This window comes from Coregonus lavaretus, assembly GCF_964263955.1.
Source record: "Coregonus lavaretus genome assembly, contig: HAP1_SCAFFOLD_376, whole genome shotgun sequence".
NCBI lineage: Eukaryota > Metazoa > Chordata > Actinopteri > Salmoniformes > Salmonidae > Coregonus > Coregonus lavaretus.
In genome coordinates, this window is record NW_028156104.1 from 293463 (window position 1) to 315998 (window position 22536).

Below are 22536 nucleotides of genomic sequence, written 5' to 3' on the forward strand. Positions count from 1 at the left end.
GAGAGGGTAGGGGTTATGTAATGTGGAGAAGAGACAGGACAGGAGACCAGCTGAGAGAGGCTAGGGGTTATGTAATGTGGAGATAGGACAGGACAGGAGACCAGCTGAGAGAGAGTAGGGGTTATGTAATGTGGAGATAGGACAGGACAGGAGACCAGCTGAGAGAGGGTAGGGGTTATGTAATGTGGAGATAGGACAGGAGACCAGCTGAGAGAGGGTAGGGGTTATGTAATGTGGAGATAGGACAGGAGACCAGCTGAGAGAGGGTAGGGGTTATGTAATGTGGAGAAGAGACAGGACAGGAGACCAGCTGAGAGAAGGTAGGGGTTATGTAATGTGGAGATAGGACAGGAGACCAGCTGAGAGAGGGTAGGGGTTATGTAATGTGGAGATAGGACAGGAGACCAGCTGAGAGAGGGTAGGGGTTATGTAATGTGGAGATAGGACAGGAGACCAGCTGAGAGAGGGTAGGGGTTATGTAATGTGGAGATAGGACAGGACAGGAGACCAGCTGAGAGAGGGTAGGGGTTATGTAATGTGGAGACAGGACAGGACAGGAGACCAGCTGAGAGAGGGTAGGGGTTATGTAATGTGGAGAAGAGACAGGACAGGAGACCAGCTGAGAGAGGGTAGGGGTTATGTAATGTGGAGATAGGACAGGAGACCAGCTGAGAGAGGGTAGGGGTTATGTAATGTGGAGAAGAGACAGGAGACCAGCTGAGAGAGAGTAGGGGTTATGTAATGTGGAGATAGGACAGGACAGGAGACCAGCTGAGAGAAGGTAGGGGTTATGTAATGTGGAAAAGAGACAGGACAGGAGACCAGCTGAGAGAGGGTAGGGATTATGTAATGTGGAGATAGGACAGGACAGGAGACCAGCTGAGAGAAGGTAGGGGTTATGTACTGTGGAGATAGGACAGGAGACCAGCTGAGAGAGGGTAGGGGTTATGTAATGTGGAGAAGAGACAGGACAGGAGACCAGCTGAGAGAAGGTAGGGGTTATGTACTGTGGAGATAGGACAGGAGACCAGCTGAGAGAGGGTAGGGGTTATGTAATGTGGAGAAGAGACAGGACAGGAGACCAGCTGAGAGAGGGTAGGGGTTATGTAATGTGGAGATAGGACAGGAGACCAGCTGAGAGAGGGTAGGGGTTATGTAATGTGGAGACAGGACAGGAGACCAGCTGAGAGAGGGTAGGGGTTATGTAATGTGGAGATAGGACAGGAGACCAGCTGAGAGAGGGTAGGGGTTATGTAATGTGGAGATAGGACAGGAGACCAGCTGAGAGAGGGTAGGGGTTATGTAATGTGGAGAAGAGACAGGACAGGAGACCAGCTGAGAGAAGGTAGGGGTTATGTAATGTGGAGATAGGACAGGAGACCAGCTGAGAGAGGGTAGGGGTTATGTAATGTGGAGAAGAGACAGGACAGGAGACCAGCTGAGAGAGGGTAGGGGTTATGTAATGTGGAGAAGAGACAGGACAGGAGACCAGCTGAGAGAGGGTAGGGGTTATGTAATGTGGACACAGGACAGGAGACCAGCTGAGAGAGGGTAGGGGTTATGTAATGTGGAGATAGGACAGGAGACCAGCTGAGAGAGGGTAGGGGTTATGTAATGTGGAGACAGGACAGGAGACCAGCTGAGAGAGGGTAGGGGTTATGTAATGTGGAGAAGAGACAGGACAGGAGACCAGCTGAGAGAGGGTAGGGGTTACGTAATGAGGAGATAGGACAGGAGACCAGCTGAGAGAGGGTAGGGGTTATGTAATGTGGAGACAGGACAGGAGACCAGCTGAGAGAGGGTAGGGGTTATGTAATGTGGAGATAGGACAGGACAGGAGACCGGCTGAGAGAGGGTAGGGGTTATGTAATGTGGAGATAGGACAGGACAGGAGACCAGCTGAGAGAGGGTAGGGGTTATGTAATGTGGAGAAGAGACAGGACAGGAGACCAGCTGAGAGAGGGTAGGGGTTATGTAATGTGGAGAAGAGACAGGACAGGAGACCAGCTGAGAGAGGGTAGGGGTGATGTAATGTGGAGAAGAGACAGGACAGGAGACCAGCTGAGAGAGAGTAGGGGTGATGTAATGTGGAGATAGGACAGGAGACCAGCTGAGAGAGGGTAGGGGTTATGTAATGTGGAGATAGGACAGGAGACCAGCTGAGAGAGGGTAGGGGTTATGTAATGTGGAGATAGGACAGGACAGGAGACCAGCTGAGAGAGGGTAGGGGTTATGTAATGTGGAGATAGGACAGGACAGGAGACCAGCTGAGAGAGGGTAGGGGTTATGTAATGTGGAGATAGGACAGGAGACCAGCTGAGAGAGGGTAGGGGTTATGTAATGTGGAGATAGGACAGGACAGGAGACCAGCTGAGAGAGGGTAGGGGTTATGTAATGTGGAGATAAATGTATGTAATGTGTATGTAATGTATATGTAATGTGTATGTAATGTGTATGTAATGTGTATGTAATGTGTATGTAATGTGTATGTAATATATGAGAAGGCTTGACAGAAGCACCAGTCATAGTAACAGCCACAGTGACATCAACCCACAGAGAGATCTGTGAGAGACAGCCTCCAGTAAGACAGTAGGATCCTGATTAACGTCAGTGCTTTACAGGGAGTCAAAGGGCCTCTGGGAGCTGACTCAAATAACCAGAACCAGCCCCCCTCCCCCCCCCCCCCCCCCCAGCACCCATCAACACAGACAGCTGAAACAGCAGAGGGAGAAACTGCTTGTCACAGTATAGACACACACATGCTATAGACACAAACACACACACACACACACACATATCCAGAAACAGATATCCACATGCCTATGCACACCCACTCCCATACACTCAGCAACACAATCTCAGCCTCCCTTCCATTGGCTGAGCTGCTGGCTGTCGTACTCCATACTCACCACCGGGTGGCAGACTTGGAAGACCTCACCGAGCAGGACTCCACACTGCCTCTTAGAGAACGGCTCCCTCAGGGGGCTCAGGCTGCAGGGGTGTCTGATGTCTGGGCTGTTAACACACTGAACACACACACATATCTGACCTTAGAAGACTGACAATACACACATGTATCATGGATGAACACGCACGCACACGCACACAGACACACACAGACACACACAGACACACACAGACACACTATCCAATGAGAATAGACAGTGGGGGTTTTGAAACTTGCCTCTGCTGCCGTCCAGCTGTTGCCAAACTCCTGAGGCGTGGCAGAGTCTATGTTTTCTGGTGTCCTCATCTCATTGACCGTCCTCAGGTCAAAGTTCCCGCACAGACCACTCAGCTTGCCCTGAACACAGTATTCACATTAATATTACACCAATCACAGACTGCTCAGCTTGCTCTGAACACAGTATTCACATTAATATTACACCAATCACAGACTGCTCAGCTTGCCCTGAACACAGTATTCTCGCTAATATCACCCTAATCACGGCTCAGTTCAGTAAGAATGAAGCTAGTATATTGGATCTATTTCAGCACACCTGATGGCACTAATCAAGGGCTTGGTGATCTGATGGTACTAATCAAGGGCTTGGTGATGAGTTGATTTGTTGAATAAGGTGTGATGGATTGGAGGATGCAGAGGACTGGGGGTTGAGAAAGACTGCTATAGGAGACAGCAGCTGCTCTGTAGTGACAGGGCCCATGTTATTCTAGGGTTGGGGACACCAACAACCCTGGTGTCTGACCTGCCAGCGTGGTCCAGCCTGGATGTGGACCGTGGTCTTGCGATCCCAGAGCACGGTCAGGTCCTCCTCTGGAACATGGACCACGGTAAAGAGCCCAGCGCTCCACACGAACAGCTCCTGCCTCCAGTCGATCACACTGGACGGGTTCTACACACGACGGGGGACAGGAAACAAGACAATGGACAGATCAATATTGATGAACAGGTTGAGATGAGCCAGGGGGGGGTCCGGGGGTAGTGCCCCCCACTGTGTTTTTTTAACCTAATTTCTTTATGGTTTATTGTTCATTGAGGACAGGGAAGAGGACAAGGCAGAGGACAGGGAAGAGTACAAGATGGAGGACAGGAAAGAGGACAGGGATCATGAATGATGTAGTCTTAAATAAGTGAAATTTGTGCCATAATTGGTAAGGTGTGACAACAGTAAGGTGATATTCAGTGGGTCTCAGGGGTCAGGGGTTAAGGGTAGTTCCTTTCTCTGTAATGTTTCATCAAACATTTCTTATAACACTGCAGGCTACATTAACCCTATCGAAACCAAGTAAGCAAACAAGTAACGGGCCGCTAGTGGAAACTGGGCGGCATCCCAGCGGTGGCCAGCCTTGGTCGGACCACCAGCGGCAAGTTACCCTGGTGAGGTTCAGGAGCAGGAGCGTGCACTTACTGGTTTGCCACTGTCGTCGTCGAACGCAATGAAAGATCTACCGATGTTGATGAGTAGAGATTTCCTGCAGATGACGCCACCGTCGTAACAGTCGACGTTCTCAGCCGTCACACTCATCATCAGATCAGCACTGCTCTGTAGGTGGGATGGGAAAAATAACATGAAAATAGCAAGCTAACCCAGGATAGAACAGTGCTACTGAAAACCTACGAAATGTGTGAAAAAAGTATATTGAGTAAATTAAACCCTAAACCACTCTATTCATCAATCCCTTCATCTATACGTGGATATCTTACCTTCACTGATTTCTTGCGTTGCATTTATTCCTCCCATTTTATTATCAAATCATGAGGGGGAAAAATGCATGAACTGGAGTGCTGGAAATGTATCTCTGGTACCTTTACTAGGTAGACTTTACACGCTCCAACGTAGTCAAACAGTAGACCATCAAAGGTCCTGTAGTGGCGATCACCATAGGCTGTGCACATGGACGGGCAAGGGCGGAACACGCACTGGAATGTTCCATGCTGGCAGACACTGAAAGAGACGCACAGCGTCAACCATCACGATTCAGTACCAACCTACCAGCAAACTGCTACCACTTAATGTAAGCACATTCTATCATAACTAATGGCCGCCTTTTTTTTGTTCGGGAGGCCAGCGATTATCGCCTGCCGAAAAGTAGGGATCTCGTCAACTGCCAAATGTTGAATTATCACCGTTCATAGTGCTATTATACAGATCCCTATCTCTCCTTTTCCCTTCTCTCCTCTTTCTTTCTTCCTTTGCTGGAAGAAGTAATGGATAGAGAGAAGAAAAGGAGGGTAAGAAAGACTGAGATCACTCTTTCACTCGCCAGGGAGAGAGAGAGACTGTTGAATTAACCACCGTCATACAAGGACTCTCTGTAAGCCAGAGCTGGGAGGTGATTTTTCTCTGACAGATAATAGAGGGTAATGGATATCAGGTGAACAGTCTCACTATAGGTCCAATCTGTACAGGACTCATCGCTTCAAGCCCGGGAAATGATCCTGGAAAATTGTTAGCTGCTCGAGATTTGTCTTAATTCGGCCACACATTTTTTGCCAGGTGCTGAAGCAACAAATTTGTCTGTGACACAGACACTTGAAATTTCATGGCAAACGAAAGCTGTATATGTGATAGATCTCATAAGGGGTTGAATATAGATGAGGGGTGTTTTGAAGAAACAATGCCGCTCTGTGTCATACTTCTGTACAGGAAATGATCTGAAAACCCTTCACTAATTTATGACACAACTCTCTCCTAAAATGTGTTGAGTTTGATACATATCCTGTTTGGTTCGAGTAGAGTTTCATCTCTTAAAAGTCAGTGTATAAATTGATTCTAAACGTACCATTGATGACAGGGGGAGGTGACTCTATCTCCAGGATAGTACTCTTTCCCCTTCCAGAGGCAGGGGCACGCATCAGGCTCAAAACACTCATCACCATGTTTCAGCAATCTAGGAAAACACAGAAACACACACACACACACAGCTGTCAGTTTCATTCACTTAGTAAGAATTAATCTGTGTTGCACTACTTGTAGAACAGACTTAACTTTGTTTTTAATCTGCTTGTACCTTTTTCACCCATAGAGATAAATAGAGATACTGTATCTCTACGCATGTACTCTACTAAGTTAATCTCTGAACCAGATCTCTGTGCCAAGAGAACTGAACGACAGAGGGAGCGCCAGAGTCAGTCTGGGTCCAGTAAATTGCCACTACAGTCAGGAAATGAGAGGGTTTCAGGGATGGGCAACTCTGGATGAAAAGGAGAAACACTCGTTACATGAGAAAACCAGACGATTAGGATTCTCAGAGATAGAGAGAAACAGCCTTTGTCCCGGGCCGTTCCATTGGGTTTCCACACTGTTAGAGCGACGGAGCTGATAAGAATCTTGTAATATCGTGGTGGCGGGTCAGAGTTATATCCCCTGGAGAGAGAGAGAGAGAGGAGAGGAGAGGCTGGGGCAAGTAGACAATGAAGCGACACATTGAATGGTCTGGCCACAAACCTGGAGGTTCATCTGTGTAAAGTTACACTGCAGATAAAGTGGTGCTAACAGCTTTCTTTATTCGCCCGCCAAGCCACTGGATCGATTACCATGATCAAAGCTTCCATAATAATTAATTCTCCACTGCAGTCTGAGGTGGTGCAGCAGTTATGAATAAATCTCAGTCAACGTCTTTATCTTTCTCTATCTCTCGTTTAATTAAACCTTAACTGTATAATTGTTGCACCAATTCATGAATATTCCGCATGTAGGTGAACTGTTTCATCCTCGGTTCCAGCTCGCCCAGCCCACCTTATTTTATGTCTCAAAAGGGCCTGAACTGACGGGGCACTACAGCTCATCCAATGTCTTCACTCTTTCCATCTGTTTTTAGTAGGCTCTTATTTCCTCCAGGAATGCCCCAATACGAAGGTGAGGAAATCTTGGGCAGTATTGGCATTTTCTGAATGAGAGGGCTGGAGCAAAGCAATGCCAGAAGTGAATTCTACAGTGTTCATTATTGAGATGTGGATCTTTTTTTCCCAGGATGTGTATAGAGAAAGGCATTTAGTATGGCTGGTACACAACTATGTGGTTTATGCTATTCACAATGTAAGATACAACAAAGCATGACCATTCCAGAGAGGACCACCGAAATATTTATGTTATAATATTGTCACTTAATGAAAAGATGAGGAATCAATGTTTGCAGAAACACCATTGAGTTAAATTAAGACATTTGCACATTATATTTTATTTCTCTTGACTCCCAGCTACAGTGGCTTGTGATGGTATTCACCCCCCCCCCCCCCCCCCCCCTTGGCATTTTTCATATTTTGTGAGTATTGGTGCTTAACTGTGTGTTAAACTGTGTGTTATTGGATGCTAGCATGCTAGTCAGCTATGGTGTCATAGTTGGCTAGCTGAATAAAGTGGGTTGAGTCTATTCCTTTAAACATTGAACAACTGTGGTTCACAACAATTCTGATTTCTAAAGGTGGAAGTTGGGAGAGTTTTTGTTCGGGTGGTTCAGTGAAACAATTTTAGTTTCTGAGGTAGAAGTTTTTGGTGAGGGAGGCCCCCCCTCTCTCCTCTCCCAGATGCTTAGCTCATTTCATTCCGATCTCCTCTGCATTTTTGTAGCCATTTGCTACAGCCTGTCAACTATGCCTCTGCCTATCCCTGTTCTCTCCTCTCTGCACAGGCTACACAAACAACGCACCACACCGCGCGGCTGCTGCCTCTCTAACCTGGTGGTCCCTGCACGCACCCCTCACCTGGAGTTCCAGGTCGCAGGCAGCCTCTGGAACTGCCGTTCTGCTGCCAACAAAGCTGACTTCATCCCAGCCTATGCCAACCTCCAGTCCCTCGACTTCCTGGCGCTGACGGAAACATGGATCACCACTGAAAACACGGCTACTCCTACTGCTCTCTCCTCGTCTGACCATGTGTTCTCGCATACCCCGAGAGCATCTGGTCAGAGGGGTGGTGGTACAGGAATCCTCATCTCTCCCAAGTGGACATTCTCAATTTTTCCCCTAACCCATCTGTCTATCTCCTCATTTGAATTCCATGCTGTCACAGTCACTAGCCCATTTAAGCTTAATATCCTTGTCATCTATCGCCCTCCAGGTTCCCTTGGAGAGTTCATCAACGAGCTTGACGCCTTGATAAGTTCCTTTCCTGAGGATGGCTCACCCCTCACAGTTTTGGGGGATTTCAACCTCCCTATGTCCACGTTTGACTCATTTCTCTCTGCCTCCTTCTTTCCACTCCTCTCCTCTTTTGACCTCACCCTCTCACCGTCCCCCCCTACTCACAAGGCAGGCAATACGCTTGACCTCATCTTCACTAGATGCTGCTCCTCTACTAATCTCACTGCAACTTCCCTCCAAGTCTCCGACCACTACTTTGTTTCCTTTTCTCTCTCGCTCTCCTCCCACACTACTCACTCTGCCCCTACACAGATGGTAATGCGCCGCCGCAACCTTCGCTCTCTCTCTCCCACTACTCTCTCCTCTTCCATCCTATCATCTCTTCCCTCTGCTCAATCCTTCTCCCTCCAATCTCCTGATTCTGCCTCCTCAACCCTCCTCTCCTCCCTTTCTGCATCCTTTGACTCTCTGTGTCCCCTATCCTCCCGGCCGGCTCGGTCCTCCCCTCCAGCTCCGTGGCTTGATGACTCACTGCGAGCTCACAGAACAGAGCTCCGGGCAGCGGAGCGGAAATGGAAGAAAACTAAACTCCCTACCGACCTGGCATCTTTTCACTCCCTCCTCTCTACATTTTCTTCATCTGTTTCTGCTGCTAAGGCCACCTTCTACCACTCTAAATTCCAAGCATCTGCCTCTAACCCTAGGAAGCTCTTTGCCACATTTTCCTCCCTCCTGAATCCTCCTCCCCCCCCCCCCCCCTCCTCTCTCTCTGTGGATGACTTCGTCAACCACTTTGAAAAGAAGGTTGACGACATCCGATCCTCGTTTGTTAAGGGCGGCAGGTAGCTTAGTGGTTAAGAGCGTTGTGCCAGTAACCGAAAGGTCGCTGGTTCTAATCCCCGAGCCGACTAGGTGAAAAATCTGTCGATGTGCCCTTGAGCAAGGCACTTAACCCTAATTGCTCCTGTAAGTCGCTCTGGATAAGAGCGTCTGCTAAATGACCAATTAATTAATTAAATTAATTAATTAATTAATTAAGTCTAATAACACTGCTGGTCCTGCTCACACTGCCCTACCCTATGCTTTGACTTCTTTCTCCCCTCTCTCTCCAGATAAAATCCTGCGACTTGTGACTGCAGGCCGCCCAACAACCTGCCCGCTTGACCCCATCCCCTCCTCCCTTCTCCAGACCATCTCCGGTGACCTTCTCCCCTACCTCACCTCGCTGATCAACTCATCCTTGACCGCTGGCCATGTCCCTTCCGTCTTCAAGAGAGCGAGAGTTGCTCCCCTTCTCAAAAAACCAACACTCGACCCCACTGATGTCAACAACTACAGACCAGTATCCCTTCTTTCTTTTCTTTCCAAAACTATTGAGCGTGCCGTCTTTAGCCAACTCTCTTGCTATCTCTCTCAGAATGACCTTCTTGATCCAAACCAATCAGGTTTCAGGACTGGTCATTCAACTGAGACTGCTCTTCTCTGTGTCACGGAGACTCTCCGCACTGCTAAAGCTAACTCTCTCTCCTCTGCTCTTGTCCTTCTAGACCTGTCTGCTGCCTTTGATACTGTGAACCATCAGATCCTCCTCTCCACCCTCTCCGAGATGGGCATCTCCGGCGCGGCTCACTCCTGGATTGCGTCCTACCTGACCGGTCGCTCCTACCAAGTGGCGTGGCGGGAAGCTGTCTCCGCACCACGTGCTCTCACCACTGGTGTCCCCCAGGGATCGGTTCTGGGCCCTCTCCTTTTCTCCCTATACACCAAGTCACTTGGCTCTGTCATATCCTCACATGGTCTCTCCTATCATTGCTACGCTGACGATACACAACTAATCTTCTCCTTTCCCCCTTCTGATAACCAGGTGGCGAATCGCATCTCTGCATGTCTGGCAGACATATCAGTATGGATGACGGATCACCACCTCAAGCTGAACCCTGGCAAGACGGAGCTGCTCTTCCTCCCGGGGAAGGACTGCCCGTTCCATGATCTCGCCATCACGGTTGACAACTCCGCTGTGTCCTCCTCCCAGAGTGCGAAGAGCCTAGGCGTGACCCTGGACAACACCCTGTCGTTCTCCGCCAACATCAAGGCGGTGACCCGCTCCTGCAGGTTCATGCTCTACAACATTCGGAGAGTGCGACCCTGCCTTACACAGGAAGCGGCGCAGGTCCTGGTCCAGGCACTTGTCATCTCCCGTCTGGACTACTGCAACTCGCTGTTGGCTGGGCTCCCTGCCTGTGCCATTAAACCCCTACAACTCATCCAGAATGCCGCAGCCCGTCTGGTGTTCAACCTTCCCAAGTTCTCTCACGTCACCCCCCTCCTCCGCACACTCCACTGGCTTCCAGTTGAAGCTCGCATCCGCTACAAGACCATGGTGCTTGCCTATGGAGCAGTGAGGGGAACGGCACCTCTGTACCTTCAGGCTCTGATCAGTCCCTACACCCAAACGAGGACATTGCGTTCATCCACCTCTGGCCTGCTGGCTCCCCTTCCTCTGCGGAAGCATAGCTCCCGCTCAGCCCAGTCAAAACTGTTCGCTGCTCTGGCACCCCAATGGTGGAACAAGCTCCCTCACGACGCCAGGACAGCGGAGTCACTCACCACCTTCCGGAGACATTTGAAACCCCACCTCTTTAAGGAATACCTGGGATAGGATAAAGTATTCCTTCTAACCCCCCCCCCCCCCCCCCCCCAAATTGTAAAGTGGTTATCCCACTGGCTATAGGGTGAACGTACCAATTTGTGAGTCGCTCTGGCTAAGAGCGTCTGCTAAATGACGTTAATGTGCCCTTGAGCAAGGCACTTAACCCTAATTGCTCCTGTAAGTCGCTCTGGTTAAGAGCGTCTGCTAAATGACTAAAATGTAAATGTAAAATGTTGCCTTACAACCTGGAATTAAAATTGATTTTTTTTTTTGGGGGGGGGGGGGGGGGGGTTGTATAATTTGATTTACACAACAAGCCTACACTTTACACTTTGAAGATGCAAAATAATTTTTTTTGTGAAACAAACAAGACATAAGCCAAAAAAACAGAAAACTTGAGCGTGCATAACTATTCACCCCCCCGCAAAGTCAATACTTTGTTGAGCCAACTTTTGCAGCAATTACAGCTGCAAGTCTCTTTGGGTATGTCTCTATAAGCTTGGCACATCTAGCCACTGGGATTTTTGCCCATTCTTCAAGGCAAAACTGCTCCAGCTCCTTCAAGTTGGATGGGTTCCGCTGGTGTCATTGTCCTGCTGGAAGGTGAACCTCCGTCCCAGTCTCAAATCTCTGGAAGACTGAAACAGGTTTCCCTCAAGAATTTCCCTGTATTTAGCGCCATCCATCATTCCTTCAATTCTGACCAGTTTCCCAGTCCCTGCCGATGAAAAACATCCCCACAGCATGATGCTGCCACCACCATGCTTCACTGAGGGGATCGTGTTCTCGAGGTGATGAGAGGTGTTGTCACGCCCTGACTCTGGGGACTCTTATTTGTTGAATCAGGGTGTGTATTTTCTATATGGTGATTGTCTATGTTGTTTAGATCTAGTTTGTGTAGATCTATGTTGGCCGGTGTGGTTCCCAATCAGAGGCAGCTGTAGCTCGTTGTCTCTGATTGGGGACCATACTTAGGCAGCCTATTGGCACTAGTGGGTTGTGGGATCTTGTTCCGTGTTAAGGTATGTTGTGTTGTGCTGCCTTGGACTTCACGTTTCGTTTTGTTTGTTATTTTGTCGTTGTGTTTGATATTTAATAAACATGTACGCATATCACGCTGCGCCTTGGTCCGTCCCGGCGATGAACGAACGTGACAGGTGTTGGGTTTGCACCAGACATAGCATTTTCAGACAGCTACAGCTGCCTCTGATTGGGAACCACATCTACATTTTAGTCTCATCTGACCAGAGTACCTTCTTCCATATGTTTGGGGAGTCTCCCACATGCCTTTTGGCGAACACCAAACGTGTTTGCTTATTTTTTTCATTAAGCAATGGCTTATTTCTGGCCACTCTTCTGTAAAGCCCAGCTCTGTGGAGTGTACGGCTTAAAGTGGTCCTATGGGCAGATACGCCAATCTCCGCTGTGGAGCTTTGCAGCTCCTTCAGGGTTATCTTTGGTCTCTTTGTTGCCTCTCTGATTAATGCCCTCCTTGCCTGGTCCATGAGTTTTGGTGTGCGGCCCTTTCTTGGCAGGTTTGTTGTTGTGCCATATTTTTTAAATTTTTTAATAATGGATTTAATGGTGCTCTGTGGGATGTTCAAAGTTTCTGATATTTTTTTATAACCCAACCCTGTACCCAATCTGTACTTCTCCACAACTTTGTCCCTGACCTGTTTGGAGAGCTCCTTGGTCTTCATGGTGCCGCTTGCTTGGTGGTGCCCCTTGCTTAGTGGTGTTGCAGACTCTGGGGCCTTTCAGAACAGGTGTATATATATATTGAGATCATGTGACAGATCATGTGACACTTAGATTGCACACAGGTGGACTTTATTTAACTAATTATGTGACTTCTGAAGGTAATTTGTTGCACCAGATCTTATTTAGGGGCTTTTTTAAAACATTCTTAGAACCTTCTCTGAACGTTACTACAGGTTTCTTGTGTATTTTATGGAAAGATTTCTTTACGTTCTCGGGAACAATTTGAGAGCGCGACTTTAAATGGAACCATGAGGAAACATGCAAAAAAAAAATATGCTGAAGTACTGAAATTCCCACAAAAGATCTTCATGTTCTCTGAACTATTTGGAACATTCCCAATGTCAAACAGGTTGGAGAACGTTCCTAGAACATTGCCAAACATTTGATTAAATGTAACCACTTTTAGGAAACATTCTGTTAAAGCAATGAAATACCCGGAAATAACGTTGTTTTTTTTGTCAAGTTCATCAAATGTGCTGAGAATGTTCCAAAGCCAAGCAACTATCCTGCACCATTCCCAGAAAGTTGTGGGAAGCTTATAAGCAAAATAACCACAGGACAACCACGCTCTCACCGAGCTCTAAGAAACGTATGGTTCTCAGAACATTACGTGCTAGCTGGGGGCTGTCTATATTTAATTTCTCTTGAGATGTATCTATTTGTCTAAACTTTAGGCTGAGGAAGAGCACAACTTTCTGTCCCTCATGGTGATAATGAAAAGAGTTAGACTGAGGAAGAGCACAACCCTTCTGTCCCTCGTGGTGATGATGAGAAAGTGTTGATGGTATTATTTAAACGTGGTTGCAGGAATTTATTTAAGAGGCTTAACCGACACCTGAGCACCCTACACACCACCTGTTTACCACATAAATAAGAAAAGCAATTTATAGAACAGAGAGAGAAGGGGAGAATGAGAAAGGAGAGGGAGAAAGGAGAGGAGGAAAGGAGAGGAGGAAAGGAGAGGAGGAAAGGAGAGGAGGAAAGGAGAGGGGGAAAGGAGAGGAGGAAAGGAGAGGAGGAAAGGAGAGGAGGAAAGGAGAGGGAGAAAGGAGAGGAGGAAAGGAGAGGAGGAAAGGAGAGGAGGAAAGGAGAGGGGGAAAGGAGAGGAGGAAAGGAGAGGGGGAAAGGAGAGGAGGAAAGGAGAGGAGGAAAGGAGAGGGGGACCAAGGGGTAGTTGCATGGGCAGAATTACACAAATTCATAACGACTGGAATGTCTCAGCTCATAAAAATGGTTTTATGGCCGACGCTCTCAAGAGAGAGAGGAGTGAAGAGAGACAGAGAGAGAGAGGAGTGAAGAGAGACAGAGAGAGAGAGAGAGGAGTGAGAGAGAGAGAGAGAGAGAGAGAGAGAGAGAGAGAGAGAGAGAGAGAGAGAGAGAGGAGTGAAGAGAGACAGAGAGAGAGAGAAAAAAAAAGAGAGAGAGAGAGAATTAATATTGTAAAGCTCTTAGCAGAGAATAAGAAAATGGTGAAAGAGAGAGAGAGAGAGGGGGGGAGAGAGAGAGAGAGAGAGAGAGAGAGAGAGAGAGAGAGAGAGAAAGCCAGAGAGAGAGAGAAAGCCAGAAAGAGAGAGAGAGAGAGAGAGAGAGAGAGAGAGAGAGAGAGAGAGAGAGAGAGAGAGAGAGAGAGAGAGAGAGAGAGAGAGAGAGAGAGAGAGAGAGAGAGAGAGAGAGAGAGAGGAGAGGGGGAGAGAGAGAGAGAGAGAGAGAGAGAGGAGAGAGAGGGAGAGAGAGAGAGAGAGCTGAGAGAGAGAGAGAGAGGGGGGGGAGAGAGCTGAGAGAGAGAGAGCTGAGAGAGAGAGCTGAGAGAGAGAGAGAGAGAGGAGAGAGAGAGAGAGAGAGAGAGAGAGAGAGAGAGAGAGAGAGAGAGAGAGAGAGAGAGAGAGAGAGAGAGAGAGAGAGAGGGGAGGAGAAGAGAGAGAGAGAGAGAGAGAGAGAGAGAGAGAGAGAGAGAGAGAGCTGAGAGAGAGAGAGAGAGGGGGGGGAGAGAGCTGAGAGAGAGAGAGCTGAGAGAGAGAGCTGAGAGAGAGAGAAAGGGAGAGAGAGAGAGAGAGAAAGGACCAAGTAATGCTCAAGCAAACTGGGCACAACCTTACTTTTCTGGAAATAGATCACAAAAATAAATGTCCTGCCATAACGAGATAAAGTCTCGTTATGATTTTCCCATAATGGGTAATAATTTATACTGACTGTATCAGATCGTGCATGCACCTGCAACTTCAGGTTCATAAGAGTTCAACTGACATGCTAATTGTGGCAAAGTTAGGAATGAATGAACGGTCTACATTTTAGTTCATAAACAAAGTGTGCCATTGTGATTGAAAACACAATGAGGTTCTGCTGTCAGCACCTTAACTAATGATTTCCCCATTAGGGTTTTTTAAGTCCTAGTGCTGACGAATAACTGCAGTTGACTTACTGTAACACTAGTGGTGGGGCTCGTTACTATACTCATTTTATAGACATTTTGTAAAAGCCAGGATTGCCAGTTTAACACTGCCGTAGGGATAATCTAACACAACAGGTTAGGCTACTGTTAGGTCTCAATGCCACTTTCCTAGCCTGTCACTTCCCCATTGATTTATCAATACTCCCAATCACTGTCCCTCTACACAGCCTGGTCTCATAGACTAGACGTAACATAGTACACGTAAATCCGAGGGACACTCAAATTAGTACGATACGTTACGTTTGGTTTGGTTACATAAGACAGAAGGTTACTTACGGCAAAAACAAATGTGAGGAAGATGGGTAGAGGTGTATAACGCGAACGTGTAGCAACCCAAAGGTTGTGTGTTCAAATCTCATCACAGACAACTTTAGCATTTTAGCTAATTATCAACATTGCGACTACTTACTACTTTTTAGCTACGTTGCAAGTACTTAGCATGTTAGCTAACCTTTCCCCTAACTGTAACCTTAACCCTTTAAGCTAAGTCCTAACCCTAACCTTAACCCTAAACCTAACCCTAACCCTAACCCCTAGGCCCTAGCCTAGCTAACGTTAGCGCCCTAGCTAGCGTTAACGTTAGCCACCTAGCTAACATGAGCCACAACAAATTGGAATTCGTAACATATCACATCATACGAAATGGATGATGGACATCCACTAATTAATACATAACATACGAAATGTATCATTTCATACTAATTGGAGTGTCCCGGATTTAGCTTTAGTATGTTACGTCTACCCCTGAGTCCAGGTTGCAGCGCTCTACAGCATAAGGCCTCATTGTGTCCATATTGACCAGGACTTCCAACCTCCCCACTAGACTATCCAGTTGCAGGCAGTTATTAAACACTCATGACAGGCTTCTCATGCATCCACATCTCCTTCCCATGATGCTCGTGTGTGATGGGGTTGGTTCTTGAGAAAGGTCGAGGAGTGTGTGTAACAGGAATCAATGAATCACACCTCCTACTGAGTAAACGAATCCTTTTCCCGTTCCCCCCCATCACAAACACACCTCCCTCCGATCCACTTTTCCCCCGTTCCTCCCATTCCTCCCATCCGATCTCATTGGTCCATCCTGGATATCAGGTAAAACTGGGACGTCTAAACGTTTCACAAAGATATGGTCTTCAAGCAGCAGGACTGACTGAACTCTTGTACGGTGAGGGAAAAAAGTATTTGATCCCCTGCTGATTTTGTACGTTTGCCCACTGACAAAGACATGATCAGTCTATAATTTGAATGGTAGGTTTATTTGAACAGTGAGAGACAGAATAACAACAAAAAAATCCAGAAAAACTAATGTCAAAAATGTTATGAATTGATTTGCATTTTAATGAGGGAAAGAAGTATTTGACCCCCTCTCAATCAGAAAGATTTCTGGCTCCCAGGTGTCTTTTATACAGGTAATGAGCTGAGATTAGGAGCACACTCTTAAAGGGAGTGCTCCTAATCTCAGTTTGTTACCTGTATAAAAGACAGCTGTCCACAGAAGCAATCAATCAATCAGATTCCAAACTCTCCACCATGGCCAAGACCAAAGAGCTCTCCAAGGATGTCAGGGACAAGATTGTAGACCTACACAAGGCTGGAATGGGCTACAAGACCATCGCCAAGCAGCTTGGTGAGAAGGTGACAACAGTTGGTGCGATTATTCGCAAATGGAAGAAACACAAAAGAACTGTCAACCTCGGCCTGGGGCTCCATGCAAGATCTCACCTCGTGGAGTTGCAATGATCATGAGAACGGTGAGGAATCAGCCCAGAACTACACGGGAGGATCTAGTCAATGATCTCAAGGCAGCTGGGACCATAGTCACCAAGAAAACAATTGGTAACACACTACGCCGTGAAGGACTGAAATCCTGCAGCGCCCGCAAGTTCCACCTGCTCAAGAAAGCACATATACAGGCCCGTCTGAAGTTTGCCAATGAACATCTGAATGATTCAGAGAAGAACTGGGTGAAAGTGTTGTGGTCAGATGAGACCAAAATCGAACTCTTTGGCATCAACTCAACTCGCCGTGTTTGGAGGAGGAGGAATGCTGCCTATGACCCCAAGAACACCATCCCCACCGTCAAACATGGAGGTGGAAACATTATGCTTTGGGGGTGTTTTTCTGCTAAGGGGACAGGACAACTTCACCGCATCAAAGGGACAATGGACGGGGCCATGTACCGTCAAATCTTGGGTGAGAACCTCCTTCCCTCAGCCAGGGCATTGAAAATGGGTCGTGGATGGGTATTCCAGCATGACAATGACCCAAAACACACGGCCAAGGCAACAAAGGAGTGGCTCAAGAAGAAGCACATTAAGGTCCTGGAGTGGCCTAGCCAGTCTCCAGACCTTAATCCCATAAAGAAATCTGTGGAGGGAGCTGAAGGTTCGAGTTGCCAAACGTCAGGCTCGAAACCTTAATAACTTGGAGATGATCTGCAAAGAGGAGTGGAACAAAATCCCTCCTGAGATGTGTACAAACCAGGTGGCCAACTACAAGAAACGTCTGACCTCTGTGATTGCCAACAAGGGTTTTGCCACCAAGTACTAAGTCAGAGGAGTCAAATACTTATTTCCCTCATTAAAATGCAAATCAATTTATAACATTTTTTACATGCATTTTTCTGGATTTTGTTGTTGTTATTCTGTCTCTCACTGTTCAAATAAACCTACCATTAAAATTATAGACTGATCATGTCTTTGTCAGTGGGCAAACGTACAAAATCAGCAGGGGATCAAATACTTTTCTTTGTGTCTACCGCCAGGGAGGGGACACAAACTTTTAGAATCCCTCATTCTGTCAAACAACTACTTATGAAAAGTCATATTTTGTGCCTGTACTTCCATGTCGGTTCCCCTGTATGCTACAGGCAAGATCCAGAGCAAACTGAATCCACAAACTGGTGGTTTGAAGTTCAAGATAGCTTGTTTTCTAGGTCATGAGTAAGGTAGCTAGCTATCTCCTTTTCCCATCTAACATATGAGAACACTTCGGGATAAGGATCATCAACTCCAGGATTTTCCCAGGGGTCTGTCTGATCACATGCTGAATAAAAAACGCATTGAGGGTTGGCTGGACGTACAGTACCAGTCAAAAGTTTGGACACACCTACTCATTCAAGGGTTTTTCTTTATTTTGACAATTGTCTACATTGTAGAATAATAGTGAAGACATCAAAACTATGAAATAACACATATGGAATCATGTAGTAACCAAAAAAGTGTTAAACAAATCAAAATATATTTTATATTTTAGATTCTTCAAAGTAGCCACCCGTTGCCTTGATGACAGCTTTGCACACTCTTGGCATTCTCTCAACCAGCTTCATGAGGTAGTCACCTGGAATGCATTTCAGTTAACAGGTATGCCTTCTTAAAAGTTAATTTGTGGAATTTATTTCCTTCTTAATGCGTCTGAGCCAATCACTTGTGGTGTGACGAGGTAGGGGTGGTATACAGAAGACAGCCCTATTTGGTAAAATACATATTATGGCAAGGACAGCTCAAATAAGCAAAGAGAAACTACAGTCCATCATTAATTTAAGACATGAAGGTCAGTCAATCTGGAAAATTTCAAGAACAAAAAACCATCAAGTGCTATGATGAAACTGGCTCTCATTAGGACCGCCACAGGAAAGGAAGACCCAGAGTTACCTCTGCTGCAGAGGATAAGTACATTAGAGTTACCAGCCTCAGAAATTGCAGCCCAAATAAATGCTTCACATAGTTCAAGTAACAGACACATCTCAACATCAACTGTTCAGAGGAGACTGCGTGAATCAGGCCTTCATTACATTACATTTTCATGGTCGAATTGGTGCAAAGAAACCACTACTAAAGGACACCAATAAGAAGAAGAGACTTGCTTGGGCCAAGAAACACGAGCAATGGACATTAGACCGGTGGAAATTTGTCCTTTGGTCTGGAGTCCAAATTGAAGATTTTTGGTTCCAACCGCCGTGTCTTTGTGAGACGCAGAGTAGGTGAACGGATGATCTCTGCATGTGTAGTTTCCACCGTGAAGCACGGAGGAGGAGGTGTGATGGTGCTTTGCTGGTGACACTGTCAGTGATTTATTTAGAATTCAATGCACACTTAACCAGCATGGCTACCACAGCATTCTGCAGCGATACGCCATCCCACCTAGTTTGCGCTTAGTGGGACTATGATTTGTTTTTCAACAGGACAATGACCCAACACACCTCCAGGCTGTGTAAGGGCTATTTGACCAAGAAGGAGAGTGATGGAGTGCTGCATCAGATGACCTGGACTCCACAATCACCCGACCTCAACCCAATTGATATGGTTGGGATGAGTTGGACCGCAGAGTGAAGGAAAAGCAGCCAACAAGTGCTCAGCATATGTGGGAACTCCTTCAAGACTGTTGGAAAAGCAGTCCAGGTGAAGCTGGTTGAGAGAATGCCAGGAGTGTGCAAAGCTGTCAACAAGGCAAAGGGTGGCTATTTGAAGAATCTCAAATATAAAATATATTTTGATTTGTTTAACACTTTTTTGGTTACTACATGATTCCATATGTGTTATTTCATAGTTTTGATGTCTTCACTATTATTCTACAATGTAGACAATTGTCAAAATAAAGAAAAACCCTTGAATGAGTAGGCGTCCAAACTTTTGACTGGTACTGTATGTGCGACATATCAAAGTGTAATGTTACAACATTACCTCTGTAAGGCCCTAGTTTTATCGCACCTGGACTACTGTCCAGTCATATGGTAAGTGCCACAACGAGGGACATAGGCAAATTACCATTGGCCTAGAACAGAGCAGCACGGCTGTGTCCCGCCCTGACGTATGGAACTCTTGTTTGTGGAGTCAGGGTGTGTGAATCTATGTGATGTTTTCTATGTTTAAGGATCTAGAGTTGTGTTTCTATGTTTGGCCGGGTGTGATTCCCAATCAGAGACAGCTGTCGCTCGATGTCTCTGATTGGGGATCATACTTAGGTAGCCCGGTTGCCTACTATGTTTGTGGGATCTGGTTCCTGTGTTGGGCTTGTATTGTGTATAGCCTTGGACTTCACGTTACGTTGGTTTGTTGTTTTTGTTGTTGTGTTTATTATTTAATGAACATGTTCGCATACCACGCTGCACCTTGGTCTGACCCGTCTCTCAACGTTCGTGACAGGCTGGCCCTTAAAAGTACACGGAGAGCTAACATGAATGATATGCATGTCAATCTCTCATGGCTCAAAGTGGAAGAGAGATTGACTTCATCACTACTTGTATTTGTGAGAGGTATTGACATGCTGAATGCACCGAGCTGTCTGTTTAAACAACTAGCACACAGCTCAGACACCCATGCACACCCCACAAGACATGCCACCAGAGGTCTCTTCACAATCCCCAAGTCCAGAACAGACTATGGGAGGTGCACAGTACTACATAGAGCCATGACTACATGGAACTCTATTCCACATCAGGTAACTGATGCAAGCAGTAGAATCACATTTTAAAAATAGATAAAATCTTATGGAACTGCACGGACTGTGAAGAGACACACACAAACACGGGCACAGACACACACATACACACATACACACACATGCTAACACACACTCTACACACACGTACATATGTTTTTTGTATTGTAGATATGTTATGGTAGAGTAGTGTGTAATAATGTGTTGTGTTTTAGATATGTAGTGGTAGAGTAGTGGTGTACTAATGTGTTGTATTGTAGATATGGTAGAGTAGTGGTGTAATAATGTGTTGTAATGTTTTTATTGTATGTAACTGCCTTATTATTGCTGGACCCCAGGAAGAGTAGCTGCTGCCTTGGCAATGGGGATCCATAATAAACCCCAGGAAGAGTAGCTGCTGCCTTGGCAATGGGGATCCATAATAAACCCCAGGAAGAGTAGCTGCTGCCTTGGCAATGGGGATCCATAATAAACCCCAGGAAGAGTAGCTGCTGCCTTGGCAATGGGGATCCATAATAAACCCCAGGAAGAGTAGCTGCTGCCTTGGCAATGGGGATCCATAATAAACCCCAGGAAGAGTAGCTGCTGCCTTGGCAATGGGGATCCATAATAAACCCCAGGAAGAGTAGCTGCTGCCTTGGCAATGGGGATCCATGATAAACCCCAGGAAGAGTAGCTGCTGCCTTGGCAATGGGGATCCATAATAAACCCCAGGAAGAGTAGCTGCTGCCTTGGCAATGGGGATCCATAATAAACCCCAGGAAGAGTAGCTGCTGCCTTGGCAATGGGGATCCATAATAAACCCCAGGAAGAGTAGCTGCTGCCTTGGCAATGGGGATCCATGATAAACCCCAGGAAGAGTAGCTGCTGCCTTGGCAATGGGGATCCATGATAAACCCCAGGAAGAGTAGCTGCTGCCTTGGCAATGGGGATCCATAATAAACCCCATTACTGAGAGACATACTGCCCTACGTTACCATTACTGAGAGACATGCTGCCCTACGCTACCATTACTGAGAGACATGCTGCCCTACGCTACCATTACTGAGAGACATGCTGCCCTACGCTACCATTACTGAGAGACATGCTGCCCTACGCTACCATTACTGAGAGACATGCTGCCCTACGTTACCATTACTGAGAGACATGGTGCCCTACGCTACCATTACTGAGAGACATGGTGCCCTACGCTACCATTACTGAGAGACATGCTGCCCTACGCTACCATTACTGAGAGACATGCTGCCCTACGCTACCATTACTGAGAGACATGGTGCCCTACGCTACCATTACTGAGAGACATACTGCCCTACGTTACCATTACTGAGAGACATGCTGCCCTACGTTACCATTACTGAGAGACATGCTGCCCTACGTTACCATTACTGAGAGACATGCTGCCCTACGTTACCATTACTGAGAGACATGGTGCCCTACGCTACCATTACTGAGAGACATGCTGCCCTACGTTACCATTACTGAGAGACATGGTGCCCTACGCTACCATTACTGAGAGACATGGTGCCCTACGTTACCATTACTGAGAGACATGGTGCCCTACGCTACCATTACTGAGAGACATGGTGCCCTACGTTACCATTACTGAGAGACATGGTGCCCTACGTTACCATTACTGAGAGACATGGTGCCCTACGCTACCATTACTGAGAGACATGGTGCCCTACGCTACCATTACTGAGAGACATGCTGCCCTACGGTACCATTACTGAGAGACATGCTGCCCTACACTACCATTACTGAGAGACATGCTGCCCTACACTACCATTACTGAGAGACATGCTGCCCTACGTTACCATTACTGAGAGACATGGTGCCCTACGTTACCATTACTGAGAGACATGGTGCCCTACGCTACCATTACTGAGAGACATGCTGCTCTACACTACCATTACTGAGAGACATGCTGCCCTACGCTACCATTACTGAGAGACATGCTGCCCTACGTTACCATTACTGAGAGACATGGTGCCCTACGCTACCATTACTGAGAGACATGCTGCCCTACGCTACCATTACTGAGAGACATGCTGCCCTACACTACCATTACTGAGAGACATGGTGCCCTACGCTACCATTACTGAGAGACATGCTGCCCTACACTACCATTACTGAGAGACATGCTGCCCTACGTTACCATTACTGAGAGACATGCTGCCCTACGTTACCATTACT

The 22536-nt window shown here is 46.9% G+C and overlaps 1 protein-coding gene across 1 annotated transcript in view; it reads right to left on the reverse strand.

Moving 5' to 3' along the window:
- otog (otogelin) overlaps positions 1-22536 on the reverse strand; it is a gene marked incomplete at both ends in the record, with an annotated part of 99321 nt that overhangs the window by 50821 nt on the left and 25964 nt on the right. The window contains 6 exons of the mRNA XM_084200822.1: positions 2910-3026; positions 3185-3304; positions 3708-3854; positions 4371-4505; positions 4769-4907; positions 5746-5853. Of these exons, the coding sequence (XP_084056948.1) occupies positions 2910-3026; positions 3185-3304; positions 3708-3854; positions 4371-4505; positions 4769-4907; positions 5746-5853 (766 nt within the window). The remainder of the gene's footprint in view (positions 1-2909; positions 3027-3184; positions 3305-3707; positions 3855-4370; positions 4506-4768; positions 4908-5745; positions 5854-22536) is intronic.